This window comes from Eschrichtius robustus, chromosome 2 (genome assembly GCF_028021215.1).
Source record: "Eschrichtius robustus isolate mEscRob2 chromosome 2, mEscRob2.pri, whole genome shotgun sequence".
NCBI lineage: Eukaryota > Metazoa > Chordata > Mammalia > Artiodactyla > Eschrichtiidae > Eschrichtius > Eschrichtius robustus.
This window is the reverse complement of record NC_090825.1, coordinates 94,309,234-94,334,960: the sequence shown is the minus strand read 5'-3', so window position 1 is coordinate 94,334,960 and position 25,727 is coordinate 94,309,234. Positions and strand designations below refer to the sequence as shown.

At 36.4% G+C, this 25,727-nt stretch overlaps 1 protein-coding gene across 1 annotated transcript in view; it reads left to right on the top strand.

Annotated features, from left to right (window-relative positions):
• Window positions 1-278: 278 nt before the first annotated feature.
• The window catches only part of CCDC112 (coiled-coil domain containing 112), a 31,083-nt gene continuing 5,634 nt past the window's right edge, over window positions 279-25,727 (top strand). The window contains exons 1-6 of the mRNA XM_068534148.1: window positions 279-546; window positions 13,145-13,266; window positions 16,879-17,000; window positions 20,168-20,257; window positions 23,982-24,057; window positions 24,455-24,845. Coding sequence (XP_068390249.1) covers window positions 430-546; window positions 13,145-13,266; window positions 16,879-17,000; window positions 20,168-20,257; window positions 23,982-24,057; window positions 24,455-24,845 — 918 coding nt within the window. The 5' untranslated portion in view covers window positions 279-429. The remainder of the gene's footprint in view (window positions 547-13,144; window positions 13,267-16,878; window positions 17,001-20,167; window positions 20,258-23,981; window positions 24,058-24,454; window positions 24,846-25,727) is intronic.

Here is a 25,727-nt window from a genome sequence, read left to right as displayed (position 1 = left end):
TATGTATATCATATATCTATATATAACACGAATAAATTTAAGTAGGACAGTGAAAAACAATGAATTTTCCCGGCGGTTAAGGGACATGGGCCGGGGAGAAAGATTTTTTGCCAAATAAAAGAGTAGATAACGTGCACTGTAGTACAACCGCGCCGCAGAGCACAGCGAAGCCGAGCCCGCCACCGGCCTGCGCTCCCGCCCGCGCTCGGGCCCCGCCCTGATCCCGACCCCGCCCCGCCTTGCACCGCGGCCCACCTCCGCCCTGCACTCCCGCCCCGCCCTGCGCTCCGGCCCCGTCCCACATCTCGGCAGCGCTCTCCCGCCCGGGGGAGCCCTGCCGCCCCGGCGGAGCCAGGATCTCCCCACTCCCGAACCCCTCCACCCCAGGCCTTGGGGGCCGCAGCGCACCGAGCGGCTCGGCGTGGAAAGATGGCCGCCCTGACGACGGTCGTGGTGGCGGCGGCGGCCACAGCTGTAGCGGGGGCTGTGGCGGGGGCGGGCGCGGCCACCGGGACCCGCGTGGGAGCAACGCCTGTGCCGCAACAGGTAAATGGAGGAGGCAGACGTGGGCCGGGGGACTGCAGGCGCCGGAGGCTGGACGGGGCCCCAGGCTGAACAGGTGTGCTCCGTAGCGCGGCCCCGGGAGGCGGGAGGCGCGGTGTTAGCCTCCCTTTGCTCGGGGCCTGGCACACGCCAGCGTTTCGCTTTGTTCGCTTGTGCGTTTAACTGCTTTTACGGAGCCGCCTCTCTTGTGGTTTTGGAGTGGAGGAAGATCTGGGTGGAAACGCTGACTCTGCCTCTTCCTAGCGTGTGATAGGAACATATTTAACCTCTCGGTGACTCAGTTTCTTCTCGAAACGTTGGAACTGATAATATGCACCTTCCCGAGCCGTGCACATTGTCTGGGAAGCCCCTGGTACAATGCTTGGTTGGAGAGAGATTCGGTGCCCAGTGACTGGTGGCTGCTGTATTATTGTATCAGCGCTGAGAATACAAGGAGGAGTCAAACATGGGATGGTCTGAGGCTGCCAGAGATCTTCTCAGGACCCGTTTCTCTGCAGTGAGGACCAGAGGATCCCCCAAGGAGAATTGTTGGATCCAGCTGCTCAGGTCAAAGATCTTGACTCCTCTCCTTCTCTCACAGCCCACACCCCAGAGCATGGGCAGTTCCTGTCTGCTCTACCTTCGGAATAAGTCCAGAATCCCACTCTTCTCACCACCTCACATGGTGGTCCACACCATCATTTCTCCCCCAGCAGAAATACTTTCCTAGTTGGTTTCTCTTCTTCCACTCTTGCCTTCCTGAAATATTCTCAACAGTCAGGTGATTGAGTCCAATAATGACACTTGTCTGCTCAGATCCCTCAGAGTAAAAGCAAACGTTTTTACCGTGGTCCACAGGGCCTCTGAGCTGCCCCTACCACCTCCCTGTCACCTCATCCCCAGTCCCCTGCCCTGAGTCTGCTGCAGCCATACTGGCTTCCTGGTGGTCCTTTTCAGACAGGTGGAGCACACTTCTCCCTCAGGATTTTTGCAGTTGCTGTTCCCTCTGCTTGGAATCTCTTTCCTCATGGTCTCATGGCCAGCACCATCACCACCTTCAGATATCTTTGTTCAAATGCCATCAGCTCAGTGATTCTTTCCTTGACCTCCCCTTACTGAATCCCCCTACCCAGCACACCCTGTTGTCTTTTCTGGTTTTGTTTTTCTGCATAGCACTTATTACCATATAATATATTACATATTTTATGCTTACTTTTTAATTTTTCTCCACCCTGCCTGGGAACGTAAACCCTGCCCTCTATGAGGGAAGAAACTTTTGGAAGTTTATTCACTCTTGTATTCCCAGCACCAAAAGCTGTGCCTCTTTAGTCCAGGAACATAGTAGATGCTCATTAAATATTTGTGGCTTAGTCCAAACCTGAAAGAAGGCTGTTAGGAGCTGAGGACAGCTTCTATCATTTTCTTTCTCTAAGGAAATACAGTGTCTTTACCTGTTTCAAGAAATTCAGGAAATTCCACCTCAGACAAATTTTCTCACACATCCTCTGTATTTCTTTTTATTATTCTAACTCTGGCCCAAATGTCTCAGGAAAAAAATATAAAATACAGAAAAATACATAATAGATATATATTTTTTTCAGATATATTTTAAATACTTTAAAAATATTTTTTTAAATGTATGGCCCTAGTGTTTTAGCCCTCTTGGTGGCTCTCTCCATGAAACCTTTCTGGCTTACTTTAGTTGAAAATGATTTGTTCTCTAAATTCTTATAACCATGTTTTACCTCCTGGTTTGCATTTCTCACAAGTTGCCTAATACTGTTATTGATGCACACTCTTGCCTACTACAGTGATTCTCAGAGGTTTGCCTTCCTTGGTGTTGGATCAGAATCACCTGTGGAGCTATTTCAACTGTGACATCGGTTTCTCGCATTCAGCAATGTCTGGAGACAGTTTTGGTTGTCACAGCTGCAGGTGGACTGTGGGGTGTTTGTGTGTGCTCCTAGCATCTAGTGGGTACAGGCCAAAGGACAGCTCCCCCCCCAAAAAAATTACCTCGTCAAAAATATCCATAGTGCTGAGGTTGAGACACCCCACTTTATACCCTCTCACTAGTTTAGGGAGGGCAGAGCCTCATGGTTGACAGTCACAGCAGTAGCGAGGTAGAATTTCTCAAGGGTGTTTGGGTTTAAAAAAAAAAGAAAACAATTAGAATCTCTACTGTACCATACTGCTTTTTGAGGAGTTTAACTATATGTTATCCCTCTGTGTATTCCCCCCAACGTACCACATACACATACACACAGACACACACACATACGCACTGTACACTCAAATTCTACAGCCTTGCACTGAACTTGGATATTTGTCATAGGATTTCATGAATGAGTATTCCTATTGATTCTAACAGTGAAACCAACTAATGTTTTCCTGAGAAGAGATAATTTTCCTCATGATATTAGAGATGTCCTCCAAAATATCTGAAGTTCCTATATTAGCCTGCTAGGGCTTCCATAACAAAATACCACAGACTGAATGGCTTAAATGACAGAAATTTACTTTTTTACCATTTTGCAGGCTGGGAAGTCCAAGATCAAGGTGCTGTCAGGGTTGGTTTCTGGCTTGTAGACAGTCACCTTCTTGCTGTGTCCTCACATGTGCACACGCAGAGAGAGAGAGTTTTCTGGTGTCTCTTTCTCTTTTTATAAGGACACCAGTCCTAATGGATTAGGACTCTATCCTTATGATCCCATTTAACCTTAATTACTTCCTCCAAATCTAGGGCCTCAACCTGTGAATTTGGGGGGTGATAATTCAGTCCATAACTGTTCCCTTAAATTATTTTGGAATAATTATCTTTGAAGTTTTAGAACTATTTTATATTGTGTTTTATTTTACAACCTCCATAGAGTGTGGAATCCCATAAATTTCTCATTCATTTTGAAAAGAAATAATGTACCCTATCTATGCATTTTAATACTTGTATATTATTTGTTCATAATTCTCCTCAGCCACTGCCTTTCAAGGCCGAAGACTATGAATCTCTTGATTGTCCTCTCAGATGCCTTTTCCCTTTTTATCTTTTCAGCAGCTGAATTATAACTTTTTTGAAGTATCTCTAGCAGTATCACACTAGTGTATGTTCTGGTTGTACCAAGATAGAGCTGTGTCTTCTGTTTGTTTTGTTTCTAGTGCCCTTCCTGTGATGACTTGTATTTTATGGCATTTGGCTGCCTGGAGTGGTCCTTCAGTAATAAGCACATTACTTTTCTGACTTTAAATGATTACTCAAAATGGATTTCCTCTAGAAGATCACACACATGAATAGGGCTGTGTGTATGTGGTAGAGTGCAGAATCCCCCTCCCCCCTCAAGGATAGTCACATCCTAATCCCCAGCACCTGTGACTATGTGACCTTACATGATTGAAGGAACTTTGCAGATATGATTAAGTTGAGGATCTTGAGATGGGGAGTTTATCTGGGTGGGCCGATATATTCACAAAGGTCCTTGTAAGAGGGAAGCAGGAGGATCAGAACCAGTAGGAGAGGTAACAGTGGAAGCAAGAGGGTGAAGTTATGTGAGGAAGGGGCCATGAGCCAAGGAATGAAGGTGGCCTCTAAAAGCTGAAAAAAAGGTAAGGAAGTAATAAATTCTCCTCTGAATCTCCAGAAAGAACACAATCCTACCAACACCTTAATTTTAGACTTGACCTCCAGAATTGTAAGAGAATAAATTTGTGTTGTTTAAGCCTCTAAGTTTGTGGTAAACTAATTTTTGGTAAGTTTGTTATAGTAGTGATAGGAAATGAATGCAACCAGAGAAGGCCTGAGCTCTCACCTTTGGCTGGTCTTGAAACTCTGTGCAACAGGTAGTGAAGGCTAAAGTAGAGTTTTAAACTGCTTGCCCAAGTACTGATGGCACGCTCCAGCATGTACTCAGACCACCTCAGCAAAGACTGGGGACTTAATTGGTTCAAGACATCTAAGAAAATCTTTGACCAACCAGTTGTTCACTGACAACTAAGCTAACGAAACAGGGATTTCAGTGCCACACAAACAAAGAATACAGACTTTACGGAATTGGTTCAGAAAAATGACTAAACAAACAGTGACAACAACAAACCTTGGAGAGGGGAAAGAATCTCATTTTCAGAGTTGCCACATTATATTATTTAAAGTGTTGAGTATTTGACAGACAAATTATGAGATATGCAAAGAAACAAGAAAGTATGGGAAAAAAGAACAGTAAAAAGAAATTGTCCCTTAAGATGACCAAATGTTGGACATAATAGACAAAGACTTAAAATCATCTACTTTCAATATGTTCAAAAATCTAAAGGAAACCATTTCTAAAGAAATAAAACAAACTATGAGAATGGTGTCTCACCAAATAGAAAATATCTATAAAGAGAAAAATTATAATAAAAGAATCAAATAGAAATTTTGGAGTTAAAAAATACAAGAACTCAATTCACTAGAGGGACTCAACACTAGATTTGAGCTGCCAGAAGATAGGTCAATTCAGATTATCCAGACTGAGGAACAGAAAGAAAAAAAGAATGAAGAAAAATGAACAGAGCCTTAGAGATCTGTGAGATACCATCAAGTGTCACAGCTAATGAGAGTCCCAGAAGGAGAGGAAAGAGAAAAGGGGGGAAAAGAATATTTGAAGAAATGATGGGTGAAATATGAATCTACACATCGTTGGAACTCAGTGAACTCCAAGTAGAATAAACTCAAAGAGATCCATACCTAGACATGTCATAATCAAACTGTAGAAAAGACAAAGACAAAAAGAAAATCTTGAAAGCACCAACAGAGAAGCAACTCAATATATACAAGGGATCCTCAGTAAATACTGGTTTCTCAACAGACACCTTGGACTCCAAAGGCATGGAATGATAGACATAGTCAAAATGCTGAAAGAAAAGGACTCTCAACCAAGAATTCTGTGTCCAGAAAAATAATTGTCTAAAAATGAAGGAGACTACATCAAACTAAAAAGATTCTGCACAGCAAAGGGAACATCAACAAAATGAAAAGACAACCTACTGAATGAGAGAAAACATTTGCAAATCATATAAGGAGTTAATATCCAAAGTATATACTCGTACAACTCAATAGCAGAAAAAAAATCAGATTGGAAAATGGGCAAAGGAACTGAATAGACATTTTCCTCAAGAAGACATACAGATGACCAACAGGTACTTGAAAAGATGCTCAGCATCATTAATCATCAGGGAAATGCAAATCAAAACTGCACTTTTTAGAATAGCTGTTATCAAAGGGACGAGAAATAACAAGTGTTGGTGAGGATGTGGAGAAAAGTGAACCCTTGTGCACTGTTGGTAGGGATATAAATTGATTTAGACTCTCTGGAAAACAGTATGGGGGTTCCTCAAAAAATTAAAAATAGAGCTACGATATGATCCAGCAATTCCGATTCTGGGTATTTATCTGAAGGAAATGAAAACACTAACTTGAAAAGATACATGCACCCCAGTGTTCACTGTAGCATTATATACAATAGCCAAGAAATGGAAGCAACCTATGACCACTAATGATGAATGGATAAAGAAAATATGATACACACACACACCACTGGAATACTATTCGGCCATAAAAAGAAGGAAATCTTGCCATTTACAAAAATGTGGATGGACCTTGAGGACATTATGTCAAGTGAAATAAGTCAGACAGAGAAAGACAAATACCATATGATCTCACTTAAATGTGGAATCTAAAAAAAAAAAATTAAACTCATAGGTACAAAGAACAGGTTGGTGGTTGTCAGAGGCAGGGGATAGGGGCTGGGCAAAATGGATAAAGGTAGTCAAAAGGTACAAACTTAGTTATAAAATAAATAAGTCCTGGGGATGTAATGTACAGCATGGTGACTAGTTAACAGTACTTGCTAAGAGAGTAGATCTAAAAAGTTCTCATCACAAGAAAAACATTTTGTAACTCTGGTAATGGATGCTAACTAGACTTGTGGTGAGCATTTTGCAATATATACAAATATTGAATCATATTGTACATCTGAAACTAATATAATGTTATATGTCACTTATATCTCAATTTAAATATCAAAGGAGATTGGAATTCAAAGGGAGCTTAGAGTTTATCTAATAAAATATTTTCATAAAAATAACTTTAAAAATAAAGTTGAGACTTAAAGATATTAAATAATTTGCCTTGATTTCTGTTATCAGATATACATCTCAATAGATGCTCTGTTTCCAGCATAGTGTTTCTGCCAATGCAACATGCTAACTCAAGCTCTAAGTGAGTTGATTTGTTAAAAATATAGATAGTATTATCTCTTACAGCATAGTAAAACCCAAAGACTTTATTGTTTGCCAAGTTACTTTTCATAAAAAACATATAAAATGGAAACCTAGGTTACAAAATTTGCTGCCACTAATTATAAGGACATCTTCACTCTATTGTCCCCAAAATATAATGGCAGTAAAATATAATGGATAATGGTAGACTATGGAAAATTGAATACATATGCACAGGTCCTCTATTGGCTCCCATGTAAATTCTCCTAGAAGTCCACATCCCTGGAATTAACATAACTAGAACAAGTAAGTGCACTTGACCCTTAAACAACACGAGGGTTAGAGGCACCAACCCCTGCATAGTCAGAAATCTATATATAGCTTTTGACTCCTCAAAAACCTAACTACTAATAGCCTACTGCTGATCTTTTGGTCAATTAACACATATTTTGTAAGTCATTATACTGTATTGTTACAATTAACTAGGCTAGAGAAAGTAAAATGTTACTAAGAAAATCATAAGGAGGCAAAAATACATTAACAGTACTGTACTGTACTTATCGATACTGTAAGTTTACATGATTTGTTTATAAGATGAATTGCCAGTCAGTATCTACATCAGTATTGTCATATACAAAACACTATAGATGTTGTACATATTACTAACACTAGACATCAAAAATGAAAACATAATGTGAAGAAGAAATTCATATTTATTTACAAATATAATGGTCCATGCACTGATAATGAAGAAGCAGCAATATGATTGCTTTATGGTAGCCTAATATAGTCGATATGTTTGCTTCACAATAGCCTAGCCTGTACACGAATGAATCATTATAAAATTTTTATGGCATACAATATTATCATCATATTCATAATGTAACACTGGGAACATTGTTCCATTTTTTTCAAAAACCACTTACCTGTGATGATAGGCTGCTAGGCACTTTCTCCAATTAAGAGAGAGAAAAGCATACTGTACGGTAATGTAATTCTTTGAAAGCAAAGTTATAAAACAGTAAGAAAACTAACACGTTATTAATTTTATATGACTATCACTCACCTTATGCCTATGTAAGGATAGACTAGTATCTACATATATTTCATGCATTGATGACATACCTAACTTTTTCTTAATTTTTTTGGTATTTCTAGGCTGTGTGATTCGTCTGTTTTTTCAAATTGTCACAAATCTCCAAAATTTTTTCCAGTATATTTATTGGAAAAAATCTGTGTATAAGTGCACCTGCTTCAAATCTGTATTGTTCAAGGGTCAGCTGTATAGTATTTCTCAGAATTGGAGCATATTTTCCTCAGCTAAACATAATTTCCCCATATGATCAAGATTATATTATACTTATAAACTAATGAACAAATTTTTAAAAATTGTATTCTCTACACACATTTCTCAAGTAAAATGTAAAAATCTTTAGTGAAAAAAATGGAGAAATTTAGACAATCCCAGATTTTAAAAAACTGAGAGGATTCATTGCCAGCATATCTGCCCTACAAGGAATACTAAAGGAAGTCCTTCGAGCAAAAGTAAAAAGATACTAGGTAATAATTCAAATCCAAATGAAGAATAATATCAATAAAGAGTACTGGTAAAGGTAAATATAGAGGTAAATATAAAAGTCAGTATAATGTAAAGGTATATAATAATAAAGGTAATGTATGATAATATAAGGTAATATTATAATAAAGGTATATATAAACATATATTTATAATATATAATAGTAAAGACAAATGTAGAGGTAAATATAAATGTCAGGGTTTTTTTGTTCATAACAAATTTCTTTCATAAAATAGAGAAGGGAACACTTCTCAACTCATTCTATAAGGCCACTGTTACCTTGATACCAAAATTAGACATCACAAGAAAGAAAATAACAGATCAGTATCTCTTATGCATACAAATGCAAAGATTCTCAACAAAACACTATCAAGCCAAACCTAACAACATAGGGGAGGATTTTACACCATGATTAGTTGGGATTTATTCCAGGCATATGAAAATCAATCAACATAATAGAACTTATTAATAGAATAAAGGACAAAAACCATATGATCATCTCAATAGATGCAGAAACAGCAACTGAAAAAATCCAGCACTCTTTCATGATAAAAATATTCGACAAGTTAGCGATAGAAGGAAACTCCTCTGCCTGATAAAGGCATCTATGAAACACCAACCTGTAACGTAATACTTAATGACGAAAGATTGAAGACTTCCCCATAAGATCAGGAATAAGACAAGAATATCCACTCTCACCACTTTATTCACTGGAGATTCTAGCCAGGCAACTAGGCAAGAAAAACAAAAAGCATTCAGATTGGAAAAGAAGAAATAAAACTATCCTTATTTGCAGATGACATGATCTTGTATATAAAAAATCCTAACTAATCCTCCAAAAAAACTATTAGAGCTAATAAACAAGTTCAGCTGTTTGCAGGAACTTGCAGGAAACAAGAGCAATGTACAAAAATCAGTTGTACTTCTATACAGTAGTAATGGACCATTCAAAAATGAAATTAAGAAAATAATGCCATTTTGGAGTATTACTCAGCAATAAAAAAGAATGAAATATTGCCATTTGCAGCAGCACAGATGGACCTAGAGATTATCATACTGAGTGAAGTAAGACAGAGAAAGACAAATAGTATATGATATCGCTTATATGCAGAATCTAAAAAATAATACAGATGAATTTTTACAAGACAGAAACAGACTCACAGAAAAAACAAAAACAACAAAAAAAGTATGGTTACCAAAGGGGAAAGAGGGGGAGCAGGGATAAATTAGGAGTATGGAATTAATAGATACGTACCACTATATATAAAATGGATAAACAACAGAGATTTACTGTATAGCACAGGGAATTATATTCAATATCTTGTAATAACCTATAATTGAAAAGAATGTGAAAAAAATGTAAGAATCATTTTGCTGTACATCTAAACTAACACAATACTGTAAATCAACTATACTTCAATTAAAAAAATTTAATATTCCATAGTATAACGAAGAATAAAATACATAGGAATGAATTTAGCAAAAGAAGTGCAACACGTTTAAGTTTTTGAAACATATGTTTCGAAAACTCAGAAACATCATTGAGAGAAATTAAAGAAAACCTACCTAAACAAACGTTTTGTGTTCATGAATATGAAGACTTAATATTCGTGAGATGGTAGTACTCCCCAAATTGATTTACAGATTCAATGCAATCCCTATCAGAATCTCAGCTGCCTTTTTTTTGTTTTTTTTTGCAGAAACTATCAATCTGATCCTAAAATTCATATGGGAAATTCAAGGGACCCAAAATAGTCAAAACAATCTTGAAAAAGAACAAAGTTGGAGAACTCCCACTTCTTAATTTCAGAATTGACTATGAAGCGACAGTAATCAAACAGTATGGTACTGGCACAAGGATAGACATACCAGTGAGAGTTAAGAGTAAACCCTTACATTTGTGGGCAATTGATTTTCAACAAGGGTGCTAATCTAATTCAATAAGGAAAGAATGGTCTTTTCAACAGATGGTGTATTCACATACAAAAGAGTGAAGTTGGACTTCTCCCACACACCACATATAAAAATTAACTCAAAATGGATTAGAAACCTAAATGTGAGAGAGAAAACTGTAAAACTCTTAGAAGAAAACTTAGATGTTAGTCCTCATGACCTTTAATTAGGTAATGGTGTCTTCTATATGACATCTAATGCACAAGCAACTGAAGATAAAATAAATTGGACTTCATCAAAATTTAAAACTCTGTGCTTCAAAGGACATTATCAAGAAGGTGAAAAGACAGCTCAGAGAATGGGAGAAAATATTTACAAATCATATTTTGATAAGGACATATCTAAAATATGTAAATAACTCTTACAACACAAAAATAAAAACACAACCCAATTTTAAAAATAGGGAAGGATATAAGTAGATATTCCTCCAAAGAAATAGCCAATAAGTACATGGAAAGATGCTCAGTATCATTAGTCATTATGGACTAATGAAAAACCACTGTGAGATACCATTTCACATCTATTAGGATGACTGTAATAAAAAAGATAGACAATAACAAGTGTCGGTGAGGATGTGAAGAAACTGGAACCCCCATATAGTGCTGGTGGGAATGTAAAATGGTGCAGCCAGTGTGGAAAACAGTTTGGCACTTTTTCAAAACTTTTGTGCTTCAAAAGACATTATCAGGGAAGTGAAAAGGCAACTCAGAATTGGTGAAAATATTTGCAGATCATTTATCTGATAAGGGACTTATAAGAATGCTTAGAGCTTAAAAAAAAAAAAAAACACGAAAATTTTAAATGGGAAAGTAAAAAAGAGTTACCTATGATCCAGAAATTCCACTGCTAGGTATATACCCAAGAAAATTGAAAACATATATTCATACTTAAACTTGTACACAAATGTTCTTAGTAGCATTATTCGTATTGACCAAATAGTGAAAGTAACCCCGTTGTCCATTAACTGATGAGTAGATAAACAAAATATGCTAGATCCGTATGGAATATGACTTAGCCATAAAAAGGAATGAAGTACAGATTCATGGTACAACGTGGATGAATCTTAAAAAACATTATACTAGGGACTTCCCTGGTGGCTCAGTGGTTGAGAGTCCGCCTGCCAATGCAGGGGACACGGGTTCAATCCCTGGTCCAGGAAGATCCCACATGCCACGGAGCAGCTAAGCCCGTGCGCTGCAACTACTGAGCCTGCACTGTAGACCCCGCGAGCCACAACTACTGAAGCCCACGCGCCTAGAGCCCGTGCTCCGCAACAAGAGAAGCCACCGCAATGAGAAGCCCGTGCACCACAACAAAGAGTAGCCCCCGCTCCCCGCAACTAGAGAAAGCCCGCGCAACAACAACAATCCAACGCAGCCAAAAATAAATAAATACATTAAATAAATTAAAAAAAAATTATACTGAGTGAAAGAAACCAGACAGAAAGATTGCATATTGTATGATCCTGTTTATATTAATTGTCCAGAATAGGCAAATCCATAGAGTTGGAAAATAGATTAATGGCTGCCTAGGGGTATGGGGAGTGACTGCTTAATGAGTATGGGGTTTCTTTTTGGTATGATGGAAATATTCTGGTACTAGATAGTGTTGATAGTTGCACGACTTTGTGAATATACTAAAAACCACTGAATTGCAAACTTTATGTATACATTTTATGGTATGTGGATTATATCTCAATTTTAGAAGTATTCCCTAAATTCATTACTTTATTCTTGCTTGCTTCTCGAAATTTAAAGGCTTGTTTCCTTTTTTCTTTATCTCCCACATCCAGGCTGTCAGCAATTCCTCTTGGTTATACCTCCCAGATATATTTAGTCTTCTTACTTTTAATCTTCACCATCACCCTGGTAGCCCTGAACACCATTCTTCCTTGTCTGTGTCGCTGCGTCACCTGCCTCATTGATTCTCCTGCTTCCAGTCTTGCCTCACCTCCTCCTCCACCTTCCATCAATTTATTCTTCAAAAAAATAGCCAGAAGGATTTCCTTTAAAAATTAAGTGTATTGTGGCATTCTCCTACTCTAAACCCTTCAGTAAAATCCAGACTCCCCTAGTGACTTAAAATGCTGGTGTGATGTGCCACTTGCCTACCTCTGTATCCTCATCTCCTACTTTACTCTGCACTTTACTAATCTCGTGTCACAGTTGCCTTTTCTCTGCTTGAACTAGCCAAGGTTTTTCCTGCTCTAGGGCTTTTGCACATGCTAGTCCCTCTGCCTGGCACACCTTTCCCTATAGTTTTTGGCATGGCTGGCTCCATTCTTCCTTAAACATCATCCCCTCAAATAGACCTTATGTGGCCATTCTAACTGAAAAAAAAAAGACGCTTTGCCCCATTATCTTCATCTCAACATTGTTTATTTCCTTAATAGCACTTACCATGTTGTTTGTTTTTTTTTTAAATTTATTGCTTATTTACTCTTTTCTTTTTAAGTCTGTTCCCCTCACTAGACTTTAAGTCAAGGGCCATATTATCATGGGCTATCATTGTTTCCCTAGTGTCTAGTGCAGCACCTGTCACATCATAAGTGTTCAATACATATTGGTAAATGACTGATTGAATGAAAGAATTAGATCTTTTTCTGAAAATCCCTGAAGACTTTACATATCTTACTTACTAATTTAGCATTTTAAGATAGATATTCCTTCTTCCACAAAATGCATTTTTAAAAATTAAATAAGATTGGCCCCCAAATTATCCCCTGAGAAACTCCATCATTGATGGTTTTTCTCTGAAAAAAATTCCACCTTCATCTCCTACCACTTCTATTATTGAGGATAAATTTATTTTTGTTTTCTATTCAGAATGATGGCTGTTTTGGTACTTCAGGTGGAATTCGTCCTTTTCAGCTTCAAAACTGGAAGCAGAAAGTTAGTCGGACTAAGAAAGCAGAATTCATACGTACAGCAGAAAAATTTAAAAATCAGTAAGTATAAAAACATTATCTTCAAATAACATTACTAGCTATTTTATGGTGAACAGTATAAAAATTCTACTCCACCCTATTCAATCCCACACTAAGTTACGAAATTCTAGTCACTAGTCTTTCAGATGTAAAACAAGAGAAAGGTGAGAAGTGTGAAATAGACAAATGATAATAAACTATTTAGTATAAAGTTAATTTTAAGTAGAGTTATTTAAATTTTATTTATTTATTTTTACCATTTTGAGACAGTGTATATCAACAAAAACAAAAGTTATTTCTTTAGATCACATATATCAAGTAACAGATTAAATACATTTTTACTAACCAAGGTGAGCACTTAGTAAATCTTTCTGAGTGAGTGAATAATTTTAATGAAAAGTCTGTGCTGTACCCTTGAGTTTTTTTTATTGGCCTTTTCATTGGTTTCCCTTCCTTGGTCTCTGCTCTTTCAGATCCATCCTGCACATTATGACTAGAATAATTGAGAAGTTGGCATTTATTTTAAGTTTTAGCGTATATGTATTTTTAAAATAACCAGTGATAGTTACTGAATGTTTAACATTATCAGTAGCACCATATGATATGATGAATATCATGAGTAAAGATAAAAGAATTAGTATTCAGAACACCCAACCCTATCCTATAGTTGGAGGCTTTGTAAAAACACTGCTTTGAATTTATACAAAATCAGTTTGCTAAGGAACCAAGAGAAAAGGAGTCATTTGTAAGAAAGAGTCTCTGGACCAGAATTAGTGGCAGTTGGGTCTGTTTAGAAATTCTACCAATAAAAAGTGTACTGTTTGAATTTTGAAAAGTTATACCATACTGTAGTCTTGTGAGATTGAATTCTCACTGTATTTGTATAATTCTTGTATTTTTAATACTCAGAATTTGATAAAATACAAATTTTTTTAAATTTCCAAAATGCATTACCTTAGATAGAATTGGTTAAGAATTCTGGTCATGTTTCTCTCTAGATAGGGTAATCCACCAGGCGGTTAATGTCCATATATATAGCAAACCAGTAGATTACGCCAGTATAGATAGATACCTTGTCTATCGGTATGTGTAGGTTTTGTAACTGATTAACCTTCCTTCATCTGTTGTAAGGTTTTAGAAAAACTCATTGAAAGAGTATTAGAAAAATCCATTGAAATTGAATCCAACAATTCTCATTGGATACAAAGGAAAGAACACCATTTGTAATATAATTGTTTTATTTTCAGAATAGGTTATACATTCACATAATTCAAAAATCAGTTCATATCAAAGAGTCCACAGTGGAAGGTCTTTGTTTCAAACACTTCCCTTCCCCTCAGATAGCCAGTATTTTTAGTTTCTTGTGTATCCTTCCACAGATATTTTATGTACTTATAAGGAAATAAAAAGACATATTCAGATGGTTCCTTTTTTATATAAATGGTAGCATACTGTATACACTGTTCTGCATCTTGTTTTGTTTTGTTTTTTTAACTTAAGAATATATCCTAGATACCAAGGAATTATTGATTTTGTCAGGCATGATAATGGCATTATAATTATAGACGTCAAGTATCCATAATCTCTAGAAATGCACACTGAAGTATGTTGGGGTGAAACTACATAATGTAGTAGATTTACTTTGGAATACTTAAGCAAAAAAGGAAGAGAAAAGATAAGAAAAGGTAGCTGAACCAAGAGAGGAAAAAGGTAAAATTGTTGAGTGAATCAGAGTGATATGAGGTATATATCATATGAAGCTATCTGAGGGGAGTCAGTTTACCATTCTCTACTTTTGGGTATATCTAACATTTTCATATAAAACCTTTGTTAAAAAAGAGTGTATTTTGGAGTTCTTTCCTTATCAGTACATAGAACACGGTACTACTGCATTGTATTCCACTGTAAGAGTGTACCATCATTTATTTAACCTGCCCCTTAGTGATAGACATTTAGGTTATAGCAAATCTTATGTGATAACAAATAATGCTGAATTAATTGTAGTTTCAAAGGTTCACATTATTTTGCACATGTGTGAGTGTATCTTTAGGAACAATTCCTAGAAGTAGAAATGCTGGGTCAAAGGTATATGAATTTGCAAATGTGATGAATATTGCTAAATTGTCTTCCATAGGCAATTTATGATTTCACCAACAATATATGAGAGGACCCATTTCATCACAGTTTTATGATCAGAATATATTATTTAAAGTTGTGATTTTTTTCTCTAGTCTGATAGGTATACAGTGTTACCATGGTATAGTTTTAATATTCATTTCTCATGCTATGAGTGAGGTTGAACACCTTTTCATATGTTTGGCAAGTTGTCTCCATTATTACGTTTTGAATGTCTTTATAGGTTAATATTTCTAATCCAGGAATATCAAAACATAACTTACTTACTGTCGTCGCATATCCTGTGTCCATGACAGACATTTCTATTTGATCACAGTAACTTCCCCCACCCCAACCAGAGACTAGATGGGCTGGAGTCCTCAGCGCAGGACTCCAGTAGCCACCCTCAATCTGTTAGAGTTGACCTGCAGACTGACATCTATTTGACGTCTCTGTTCTACCCCTTCCTTCCTTCCCCAACATACGTGCAAGTTATGACCTCCTCAGCCTTTGGGGCAGCCAGGTAGGGCCTGTGACATTCTCATCTGTTTACCCCAGTATGCCTTATGAATATTAAATTTTTCTCTATGTGTGGCAAGTGAAAAAGATTGGGAAACTCTACCTTAGATAGTTGCCCCTCGGGTTATATGAAATTAAGTCAGTGGCCAGAGATACTCCACCACTCATTAAATTCAGGATTAGTGGAGAAGTAGTCATATTAATTTCCACCTTGTGGGAGAAAGAAAACAGGTGTTGAGGAAGTAAATTTCTTTGTCCAACTAAAAAAAGTTTCTTGATGGTAATTGTTTTGTTTTACCCCAGGGTTCAAGCTCACATTAAAAGTCCCACCTACCAATAGGTGGATGGACTAAAGCCAAGGAGCAAGGATGAGACGAAGGAAGCTTTGAAGTAAATGTAGACAGTATCCCTTAAATATATGAAAATTCCCAGATTGTTTGCCTTTTGAAGTTTTAGTTTTACTAATATTAATGACTTGCATTTCCATAGTGCATTTTACTATATAAGGATCCCTCACATATGTCATCTCATACAGTATTAATCACAGCCCTGTTGGCTAGTCGTGAGTTGTTCTTACTCACTTTTTAGTGGTGAGGATGTTCATGCCTGGAGAGGTTAGATGTCTTGGCTGCAAAGTTAACAGTATCTCCTATTGAAAGCAGCCATCCGCAGTGGTGACAGTTTTCAGCCCATGGTGAGACTGAGTTGGAATCAATAGCCAAAAGTTTATGTATTTTCAAAGCAAGTCTAGGATTAAATTTTCTTAAATTAACATTTTGTAACTTAAGTAACAATTCAAGTTACTCTTGATTTTAGTTGAACTTAACAGGTTTCTAACTACTATTTTGACTCCTTAGCCTTATTGATCCAAGTAATTATATTTTGAATCCTTAGATGAGTTAATCCAAATATAAAGTACAGATTGTAAGTATCTTCATATTTTAAACAATTAAAAATATACTTAAATCATATTTACACTATTTGTTTCTTTCCCTAAAGAGTTATTAACATAGAAAAAGATAAACACAATCATTTCTACAACCAAAAAAGTGACTTCAGAATTGAACATAGTATGCTGGAAGAATTGGAAAATAAATTGATTAACAGCCGGAAAACAGACAGTAAGTTGAGTTCTTGATGAACAAAACCTGAGATATAAAGTTATAGTTTTGCCCTGTGCTTTGTCTTTGTTCATTGACTGTGTTATTTTCTCTTTCAAGATACTTTCTAGCTGGTAATGAGTTTATCTTTTAGGGATATGTATTTATTTTTTCGGGTCACTATTTAGTTATTCTGACTGGATTGTTTTCTGTGTATATTTCTTTAATTTTAATAGGAAAAAGAGGGTTTTGTTTTCTGGTTGTCAAATCAATTAATGCTATTAAATTTTTTTAAAGTAAAAGGAAATTGATTCCTGGGCTGTTTGATCTTAGCTCATCACCACGATCTTACTGACTGAGCCCCGGACTAAGTAAGCATCAACAGATTCAGAACCTGTACTTAGTGGTATGAAGTGGTCAAGTCACATAATTGCTTAAACTGGAGTTTACGTGTCTGTGATATAAAACCTACCATTTCTACCATAGTAGAGCTGTCTGTGCATCTGATGAAATAATATATAAGAAAGTGCCTTAGAGGTTGTACAGTGAATATGTTCTGTCGTTTGTTGTGAATATTAATCATTGTTAACAGTGTACTAAATGTTGGCCTAAAAAAGAATTCTACAAGAATACTTTGTTTCCTTGTAGAGTAGATTTTATATGCTGCAAAGTCCTTATGTTATAATAAAAACATCTTAGCTTTGATTAAAGGAAAAATAATGGTTATCAACCCACTAAGCTTTATAAAATATTAAGACTTATTATATAGAGATTATACTGCTCATGGGACTCCCTTATAGTCAATTAAAAGAATATTTTAATAAGTTTTTCCTTTCAGAATGTAAGATTGCGCTATTTTAAAAAGTCATCTTTTGTGAGATAGTGGCAAGAATCATTCTCCCTCTTGTGTTGGAATGATAAGACCTAACATAGATGCCAAATTTCCATTTCTCCTCTTTGATTCATAAAGGAATCTAAACATCCCTTGTTTAATATTTCTTAATGTCCCTCAGTTCTTTTACAGACAACAGCAAGGCTGATCTTTCTGTCTCTCAGTCATGCCATTAAGTAGAGTGTCTCCATTCTGTGCATTTTAAGTTATTTGATTTTCCCCCTTTTAAGGCAACTTTATTTTTATCATTTTATTCCCTTCTACAATTTTGCCTCTTCTTTATTCACACTTTGTGTTTATCTTATCTAGGAGAAAAATGAATGCACTGTGTTAGTATAAGGATGTAGAAATTTCCCCTTCACATATTACAGCTCAGGAGTACTAAATACATATTCCTTACATCACATATCATGCCACAATTTTAGCCTGAATTTGTGTAATATTGTACTTGAATGGTTTGCCTACAGTGCAGAATGTCAGTTCCAAATGAATTAATAAAAGATTATTTGCCCGGACTTCCCTGGTGGCGTGGTGGTTAAGAATCCACCTGCTGGGCTTCCCTGGTGGCGCAGTGGTTGAGAATCTGCCTGCCAATGCAGGGGACACGGGTTCGAGCCCTGGTCTGGGAAGATCCCACATGCCGCGGAGCAGCTGGGCCCGTGAGCCACAATTACTGAGCCTGCGCGTCTGGAGCCTGTGCTCTGCAACAAGAGAGGCCGCGATAGTGAGAGGCCCGCGCACCGCGATGAAGAGTGGCCCCCGCTTGCCACAACTAGAGAAAGCCCTTGCACAGAAACGAAGACCCAACACAGCCATAAAAATAAATAAATAAATAAATAAATAAAATAAAAATTAAAAAAAAAAAAAAAGAATCCGCCTGCCAATGCAGGGGACACACACGGGTTTGAGCCCTGGTCCGGGAAGATCCCGCATGCCGCAGAGCAACTGAGCCCATGCGCCGCAACTACTGAGCCTGTGCTCTAGAGACCGCAAGCCACAACTACCGAAGCCCGCGCACAGCAAAGAAGACCCAACGCGGCCAAAAAAATAAATAAATAAATTGATAAATTAAAAAAATAAAAAGATCATTTGCCCTATAGCGGTATCACTGTAGCTGATCAAACTATGGCAAAAATAAAACAACAAAAAACACTTTCCTGATTACTTTACTAGGGAAGTTTCTTGACCTAAAGTTTCAACAGTAAGACTCTATAAAATACATTGGATAAAGTTTCTACTTTTATGGAACGCTTGAATTTTAATAAAAAATAGAACAAGCCAAAGTCACATACACATATTTGAGGTTTGTTTTGAATATTAGCACTGGCTTCAGGCCTAAAGGTAAACTTTTTAAAAAATAATTGCTTTTAAGGACTTTTGAACAGAGCCTTTTGGTGCTTCATGTTCATTTGTGGAAAAGTTGCAAAAAAATAAGGGGGGTGCATAAGTAAAATACCCAAAGATGATAAAATATTATTATTATATGAATATGTATATGAATGTGAATATTTGACTTTAGCTTAATAATTTAAGTAAATATTAAAGTAAGATTACAACTTCAGAACGAAAATACGAAAGAAGAATCCAGTCTTCCTGCTGCTGATACGGAACATCTGAAAATGGCTTTGAGACCCTCTTCTGTTCTTCAGGCTCTTATTGTGGGCCTAACACTTTACTTCAGACTGGTCCTTTGGCTGAGCTTGGCAACATGTAGCATACATACCAGTAAATGGCACCTGAGACATCTCCTCAAGGCCATGACTGTGACACCAGTGGGTATCACCAGCCCCATCTTAGAGGATGTGGTTAGATGAAGTTAATTCTCACTAGGAAGTTTGTCAGTATTCATAGAATTAATATTGGTTAGACAGTTTTAATATTCCAACAATAGTTGAGGTCAAAATCTATGTCCATAAATTATAACAAATTAAAAGAGAAAGAGAAAAACTGTTAAAGAACAAAACATGACTAAACCTATGCTACTGATCCATGTATTTGAGTGTCCAATAACTCAGTCTCTAGAGTTTAAAAAAATATTTCCAAGGACATTTCCTTGGCACAGGTTATAGTAAGATTTAGCCTATTGTGCTTTAAAACATTAGAGGAAATTGAGAGATGCTTTAGTTAGAGCAAGAGTTTGTTCAGGCTGTATTGACACTTATAAATAACCATCTTTTGTTCATTATTTAATTGTTCTTCACTATCATTTACTAAATGGTGGTGATCAGTCTTGTGTGAAGAATCCTGAACCACATTTGTCATAGAGTTATTTTAAAGTACATACTTCCCCTTACAGGAGTAAAAATCCAGCAACAATTGGCCAAAATTCACAACAATGTAAAGAAACTTCAGCATCAGTTAAAAGATGTGAAGCCTACACCTGACTGTAAGTAAATTTAGATTTTATATTTTTTCTTGTATTAGTTTTTTCTTTTGTTCATTAGAAAAGTTTATACTTTTCTAGTACGAGTTTTTCTATTTGGCATTAATGGAGGAGCTAAGCCCTACTTTTTGGTTAGGGATTAATAAGGATACATCAGAAAACTGTAATATCTGGTGTTTATGTATTTTTTTTATCTTTAAGATGCTATCAAACCCTTACAAATTATGAAGTAAACAGAACAGATAATAGTGTCACATACAGGATGAAGAATCTGTGGTATGCAAAGATTCAGAGTCAGCTGATGAAGAGGAAAAAAAGACTGATTTCTTGATTCTTAGCCTAGTGTTTTCCCATCATTTGCTTTTTGAAATTATTGCCTTGCAGAGGCATTTCAAATACCTAAGGGAATGGCTAAGTAGTATTGGGGCAAATTCTAGTCATTTGTGAAAAACAAAATTGTATCCTTATCTCCTTGCTTAAGCCAACATTCAGTCCTGAGAGATCAAAGCAATACAGTAAAGTGCTCAAGTTGTATGGACTTAAGAATCAGACACGTGTTGGGTCAAATCCTTGAACTATCAGTTAAGTGATTTTAGGCAAGTTACCTGATCTCTTTGAGCTTTCATTTACTTAGCTCTAAAATGGAGATAATCATACAACCTAACTCATAGAGTTGTTGCAGGAATGAAGTGAGACAATGCACATAAAGCATTTATGCACTGCTTATAACATAGTAAGCAATAAAAAATAGTAAATATAATTATTATTTATTAAATTAATACATGAAACCATTAAAATATTAGAAAGGAACATGGGTTAATATTTTTGTAATTATATTATAATTTATAAGAATGACAAAGATCAGAAACCATAAAGAAAAAAGTGGACATAATTGACTATTAAAAAATACCTTGGGGGCTTCCGTGGTGGCGCAGTGGTTGAGAATCTGCCTGCCAATGCAGGGGACACGGGTTCGAGCCCTGATCTGGGAGGATTCCACATGCCGCGGAGCAGCTGGGCCCGTGAGCCACAACTACTGAGCCTGCACGAGTGGAGCCTGTGCTCCGCAACAAGAGAGGCCGCAATAGTGAGAGGCCCATGCACCGCGATGAAGAGTGGCCCCCGCTTGCCACAACTAGAGAAAGCCCTCGCACAGAAACGAAGACCCAACACAGCCAAAAATAAAGTAAATAAATAAATTAAAAAATACCTCAAACCCATAAGCAAAGTTGAAATACAAATTAGGAAAATATTAGCAGTATATATGTAACTTAAAAAGCTAATATCCGTAATGTGTAAAGAGTGCCTACAAATTAGAGCAACAGAAAAATGGGCAAAGATTGTAAGTTGCATATTATAGCAAAAGAAACATAAAACACATGTGAAAAAGTGCTCAGGCTTATTAATTATTATAAAAATATCAATTAAATCAATGACAATAAATTTTTGTTTATTTTTGAACTGGCTAGAATTACGTGGGAAGGAGCACTCCCAAGAACTGTAAAGAGATAGAGCCTCTTTGAAGGACAATGTGACAGTATTTAGCATACTGTAAAGTGGGCATACCTTTTTGATTTAGCATTTAAGGTTATCAATTATCCCCTAAAAGTATTTATTTGAGGGGGCAGGGATAGACTGAGAGTTTGGGATTGACATGTACACACTGCTATGTTTAAAATAGATAGCCAACAAGGACCTACTGTATAGCACAGGGAACTCTGCTCGATATTCTATAATAACCTAAATGGGAAAAGAATTTGAGAAAGAATAGATACATGTATATGTATAACTGAATCACCTTGCTGTATACCTGAAACTAGCACAACATTGTTAATCAACTATACTCTGATATAAAATAAAAATTAAAAATAAAATAAAAATATTTATTTGAGCATGCAAAAATATGTATGCAAAGATAGTTACTACAGCATTGCATCTATTTAAAGGTTCATCAGTTGGAGAATTAATTAAATGAATTAGGGTAGCATTAGACAATGAAATACCATGTAGCCATAAAAAGAATGAAGTAGCCATATGTATATTGATATGGAAAATTAACTACAACATTTTGTTAAAGAAAAAGTGCATGTCACAAAAAAATATATGTGGTATAAAACATTTTTTTGGAAAACATAATATTTAAGATATGTGCATAGGAAAAAATCTGTAATCAAAAAACTGCAATCATAAAAATTCTTTCTTTTAAATTTAAAAAAAAATTTTTTTTTTAATCAGTCATCAATTTTATACACATCATTGTATACATGTCAATCCCAATCTCCCAATTCAGCACACCACCATCCCCACCCCACCGCGGTTTTCCCCCCTTGGTGTCCATACGTTTGTTCTCTACATCTGTGTCTCAACTTCTGCCCTGCAAACCGGTTCATCTGTACCATTTTTCTAGGTTCCACATACATGCATTAATATACGATATTTGTTTTTCTCTTTCTGACTTACCTCACTCTGTATGACAGTCTCTAGATCCATCCATGTCTCAACAAATGACCCAATTTCGTTCCTTTTTATGGCTGAGTAATATTCCATTGTATATATGTACCACATCTTCTTTATCCATTCGTCTGTCGATGGGCATTTAGGTTGCTTCCATGACATGGCTATTGTAAATAGTGCTGCAATGAACATTGGGGTGCATGTGTCGTTTTGAATTACGGTTTTCTCTGGGTATGTGCCGAGTAGTGGGATTGCTGGATCATATGGTAATTCTATTTTTAGTTTTTTAAGGAACCTCCATATTGTTCTCCATAGTGGTTGTATCAATTTACATTCCCACCAACAGTGCAAGAGGGTTCCCTTTTCTCCACACCCTCTCCAGCATTTGTTGTTTGTAGATTTTCTGATGATGCCCATTCTAACTGGTGTGAGGTGATACCTCATTGTAGTTTTGATTTGCATTTCTCTAATAATTAGTGATGTTGAGCATCTTTTCATGTGCTTCTTGGCCATCTGTATGTTTTCTTTGGAGAAATGTCTATTTAGGTCTTCTGCCCATTTTTGGATTGGGTTGTTTGTTTCTTTAATATTGAGCTGCATGAGCTGTTTATATATTTTGGAGATTAATCCTTTGTCCGTTGATTCGTTTGCAAATATTCTCTCCCATTCTGAGGGTTGTCTTTTCTTCTTGTTTATGGTTTCCTTTGCTGTGCAAAAGCTTTGAAGTTTCATTAGGTCCCATTTGTTTATTTTTGTTTTTATTTCCATTACTCTAGGAGGTGGATCAAAAAAGATCTTGCTGTGATTGATGTCAAAGAGTGTTCTTCCTATGCTTTCCTCTAAGAGTTTTATAGTGTCCGGTCTTACATTTAGGTCTCGAATCCATTTTGAGTTTATTTTTGTGTATGGTGTTAGGGAATATTCTAATTTCATTCTTTTACATGTAGCTGTCCAGTTTTCCCAGCACCACTTATTGAAGAGACTGTCTTTTCTCCATTGTATATCTTTGCCTCCTTTGTCATAGATTAGTTGACCATAGGTATGTGGGTTTATCTCTGGGCTTTCTATCTTGTTCCATTGATCTATGTTTCTGTTTTTGTGCCAGTACCATATTGCCTTGATTACTGTACACATTAAAAGCACATTTTTTTCTTATCCTTTAGGCTAAGAAATGTTTTTAAATTAAGGGAACATTCTAATTTTCTAACTAATTTTTAGTTCTTAGTCATAATAAAATATGACATAACATAATTTTTCCTTTTTTTTTTTACAGTTGTTGAAAAGCTCAGAGAAATGATGGAAGAAATTGAAAATGCAATTAACACTTTTAAGGAAGAGCGGAGGTTGATGTATGTTTTAAATACATTTTAATATACAATTATTTACCTTTTTTTCAATAACCCTTTACTAGGTTGTTGTATGTAAACTATTTTATTGTTATGTATTTAATACTAGTCTTACACAAAGGCAATATAAAACTTCTTTTGCTTTAGGTTTTAGACTGCTTTTCATGTTTGAAGTGAATTTTCATTTATATTTGGACACTATAAAATCTCAAATAAGAATTTGAAAGATTGTTTTTTCTCTGAGGAAACTCTTTTAAGGCTTAGATTTATAAACGTTAATAATGTAAGGTGGAGAAGATGACATCAAAAGAGTTGGGAATAATAAAATTTGAAGAAAAATGAAGGGTTAATATGGATTGGTTTGTATCTTATTTTTCAAACTTTATTTTTAAAATTTTAGCTATGAAGAGCTTATTAAAGAAGAGAAAACAACTAATAATGAGTTGTGTGCCATATCAAGAAAAATTGACACATGGGCTTTGGATAATTCAGAAACAGAGAAAACTTTCAGAGCAATGTCGAGCAAAGTTCCTGTGGACAAAGTAACACCAAGTACTCTTCCAGAAGAAGTGGTAGAGTTTGAAAAATTCCTTCAGCAAGCAGGAGGGCGACAAGGGGGCTGGGATGATTATGATCACCAGAACTTTGTAAAGGTGAGAAACAAGCATAAAGGGAAGCCAGCATTTATGGGAGAAGTTCTTGAACACCTTCCTGGAAGAACACAGGATGAAGTTCGACAGCATGAGAAATGGTATCAAAAATTTCTGGCCCTAGAAGAAAGGAAAAAAGAGGTAATAACAATTATAATAGCTATTATTTGTTGTATATTTTTGTGTTCTAGGACTGTGCTAAACTCTTTAACATGTATTATTAACTTTACAACAACCCCATGAGGTATGTTACAGTTTTTCCCGCCATCTTATAGAGGGTGAAACTGAGGCATTGAGAAGTGAAGTCATTTTAGTGGAACTATAGTTGGACATCCTCAACATCCAGCATATCTACTCCAGTAAATAATACAGTGGGTCAGAAAACGTCTGACAGTGGGCAACACCCTCTGTGTCCACTAGAAGTGTGGGAAATGCAGATTTACCCGGGCTTTTGATAAAAGTCATCTTACCAGCAAAGGCCACATTATTTTCAACAGAAAATAAAGAGGCAGTAGAAAGAAAACTCTTTGACTCAAAAGTTTCTTTTAGTTTTGGCACTTCAGCCTCATTGTTTATTTTAAAAGACTCAAAATTTTGGCAACTCCAGAGTAAAGGGGTAACTCTTAATTGCAGCAAATACCTAAAAAGTTCCATTTTCACAAAAATATTATTCTGGCTCTGGTTTGGATCAGGATTTCTCAACATTGGCATTGTTGACCATTTGGGCTGGATAATTCTTTGCTCTGGGGGCTGTCCTGTGCATTGTAGGATGGCTAGCAGCATCCTTGACCTCCACCCATTAGATGCTGGTAGCACCCCCTGAATTGTGATTATCAAAAATATTTCCAGACATTACCAGATGTCCCCTGGAGGGTAAAAATTGCCCCTGGTCAAGAACCATGGGTTTAGATAGTCTAAGTCTGAGTCACTTTTTTGTAGACCTCAGCTAGATAAACTTTAACTCGATTGGTTTAACAAGAAAGGTATGACAATTCAACAAACAACATACCTAAGGAGCGTTAA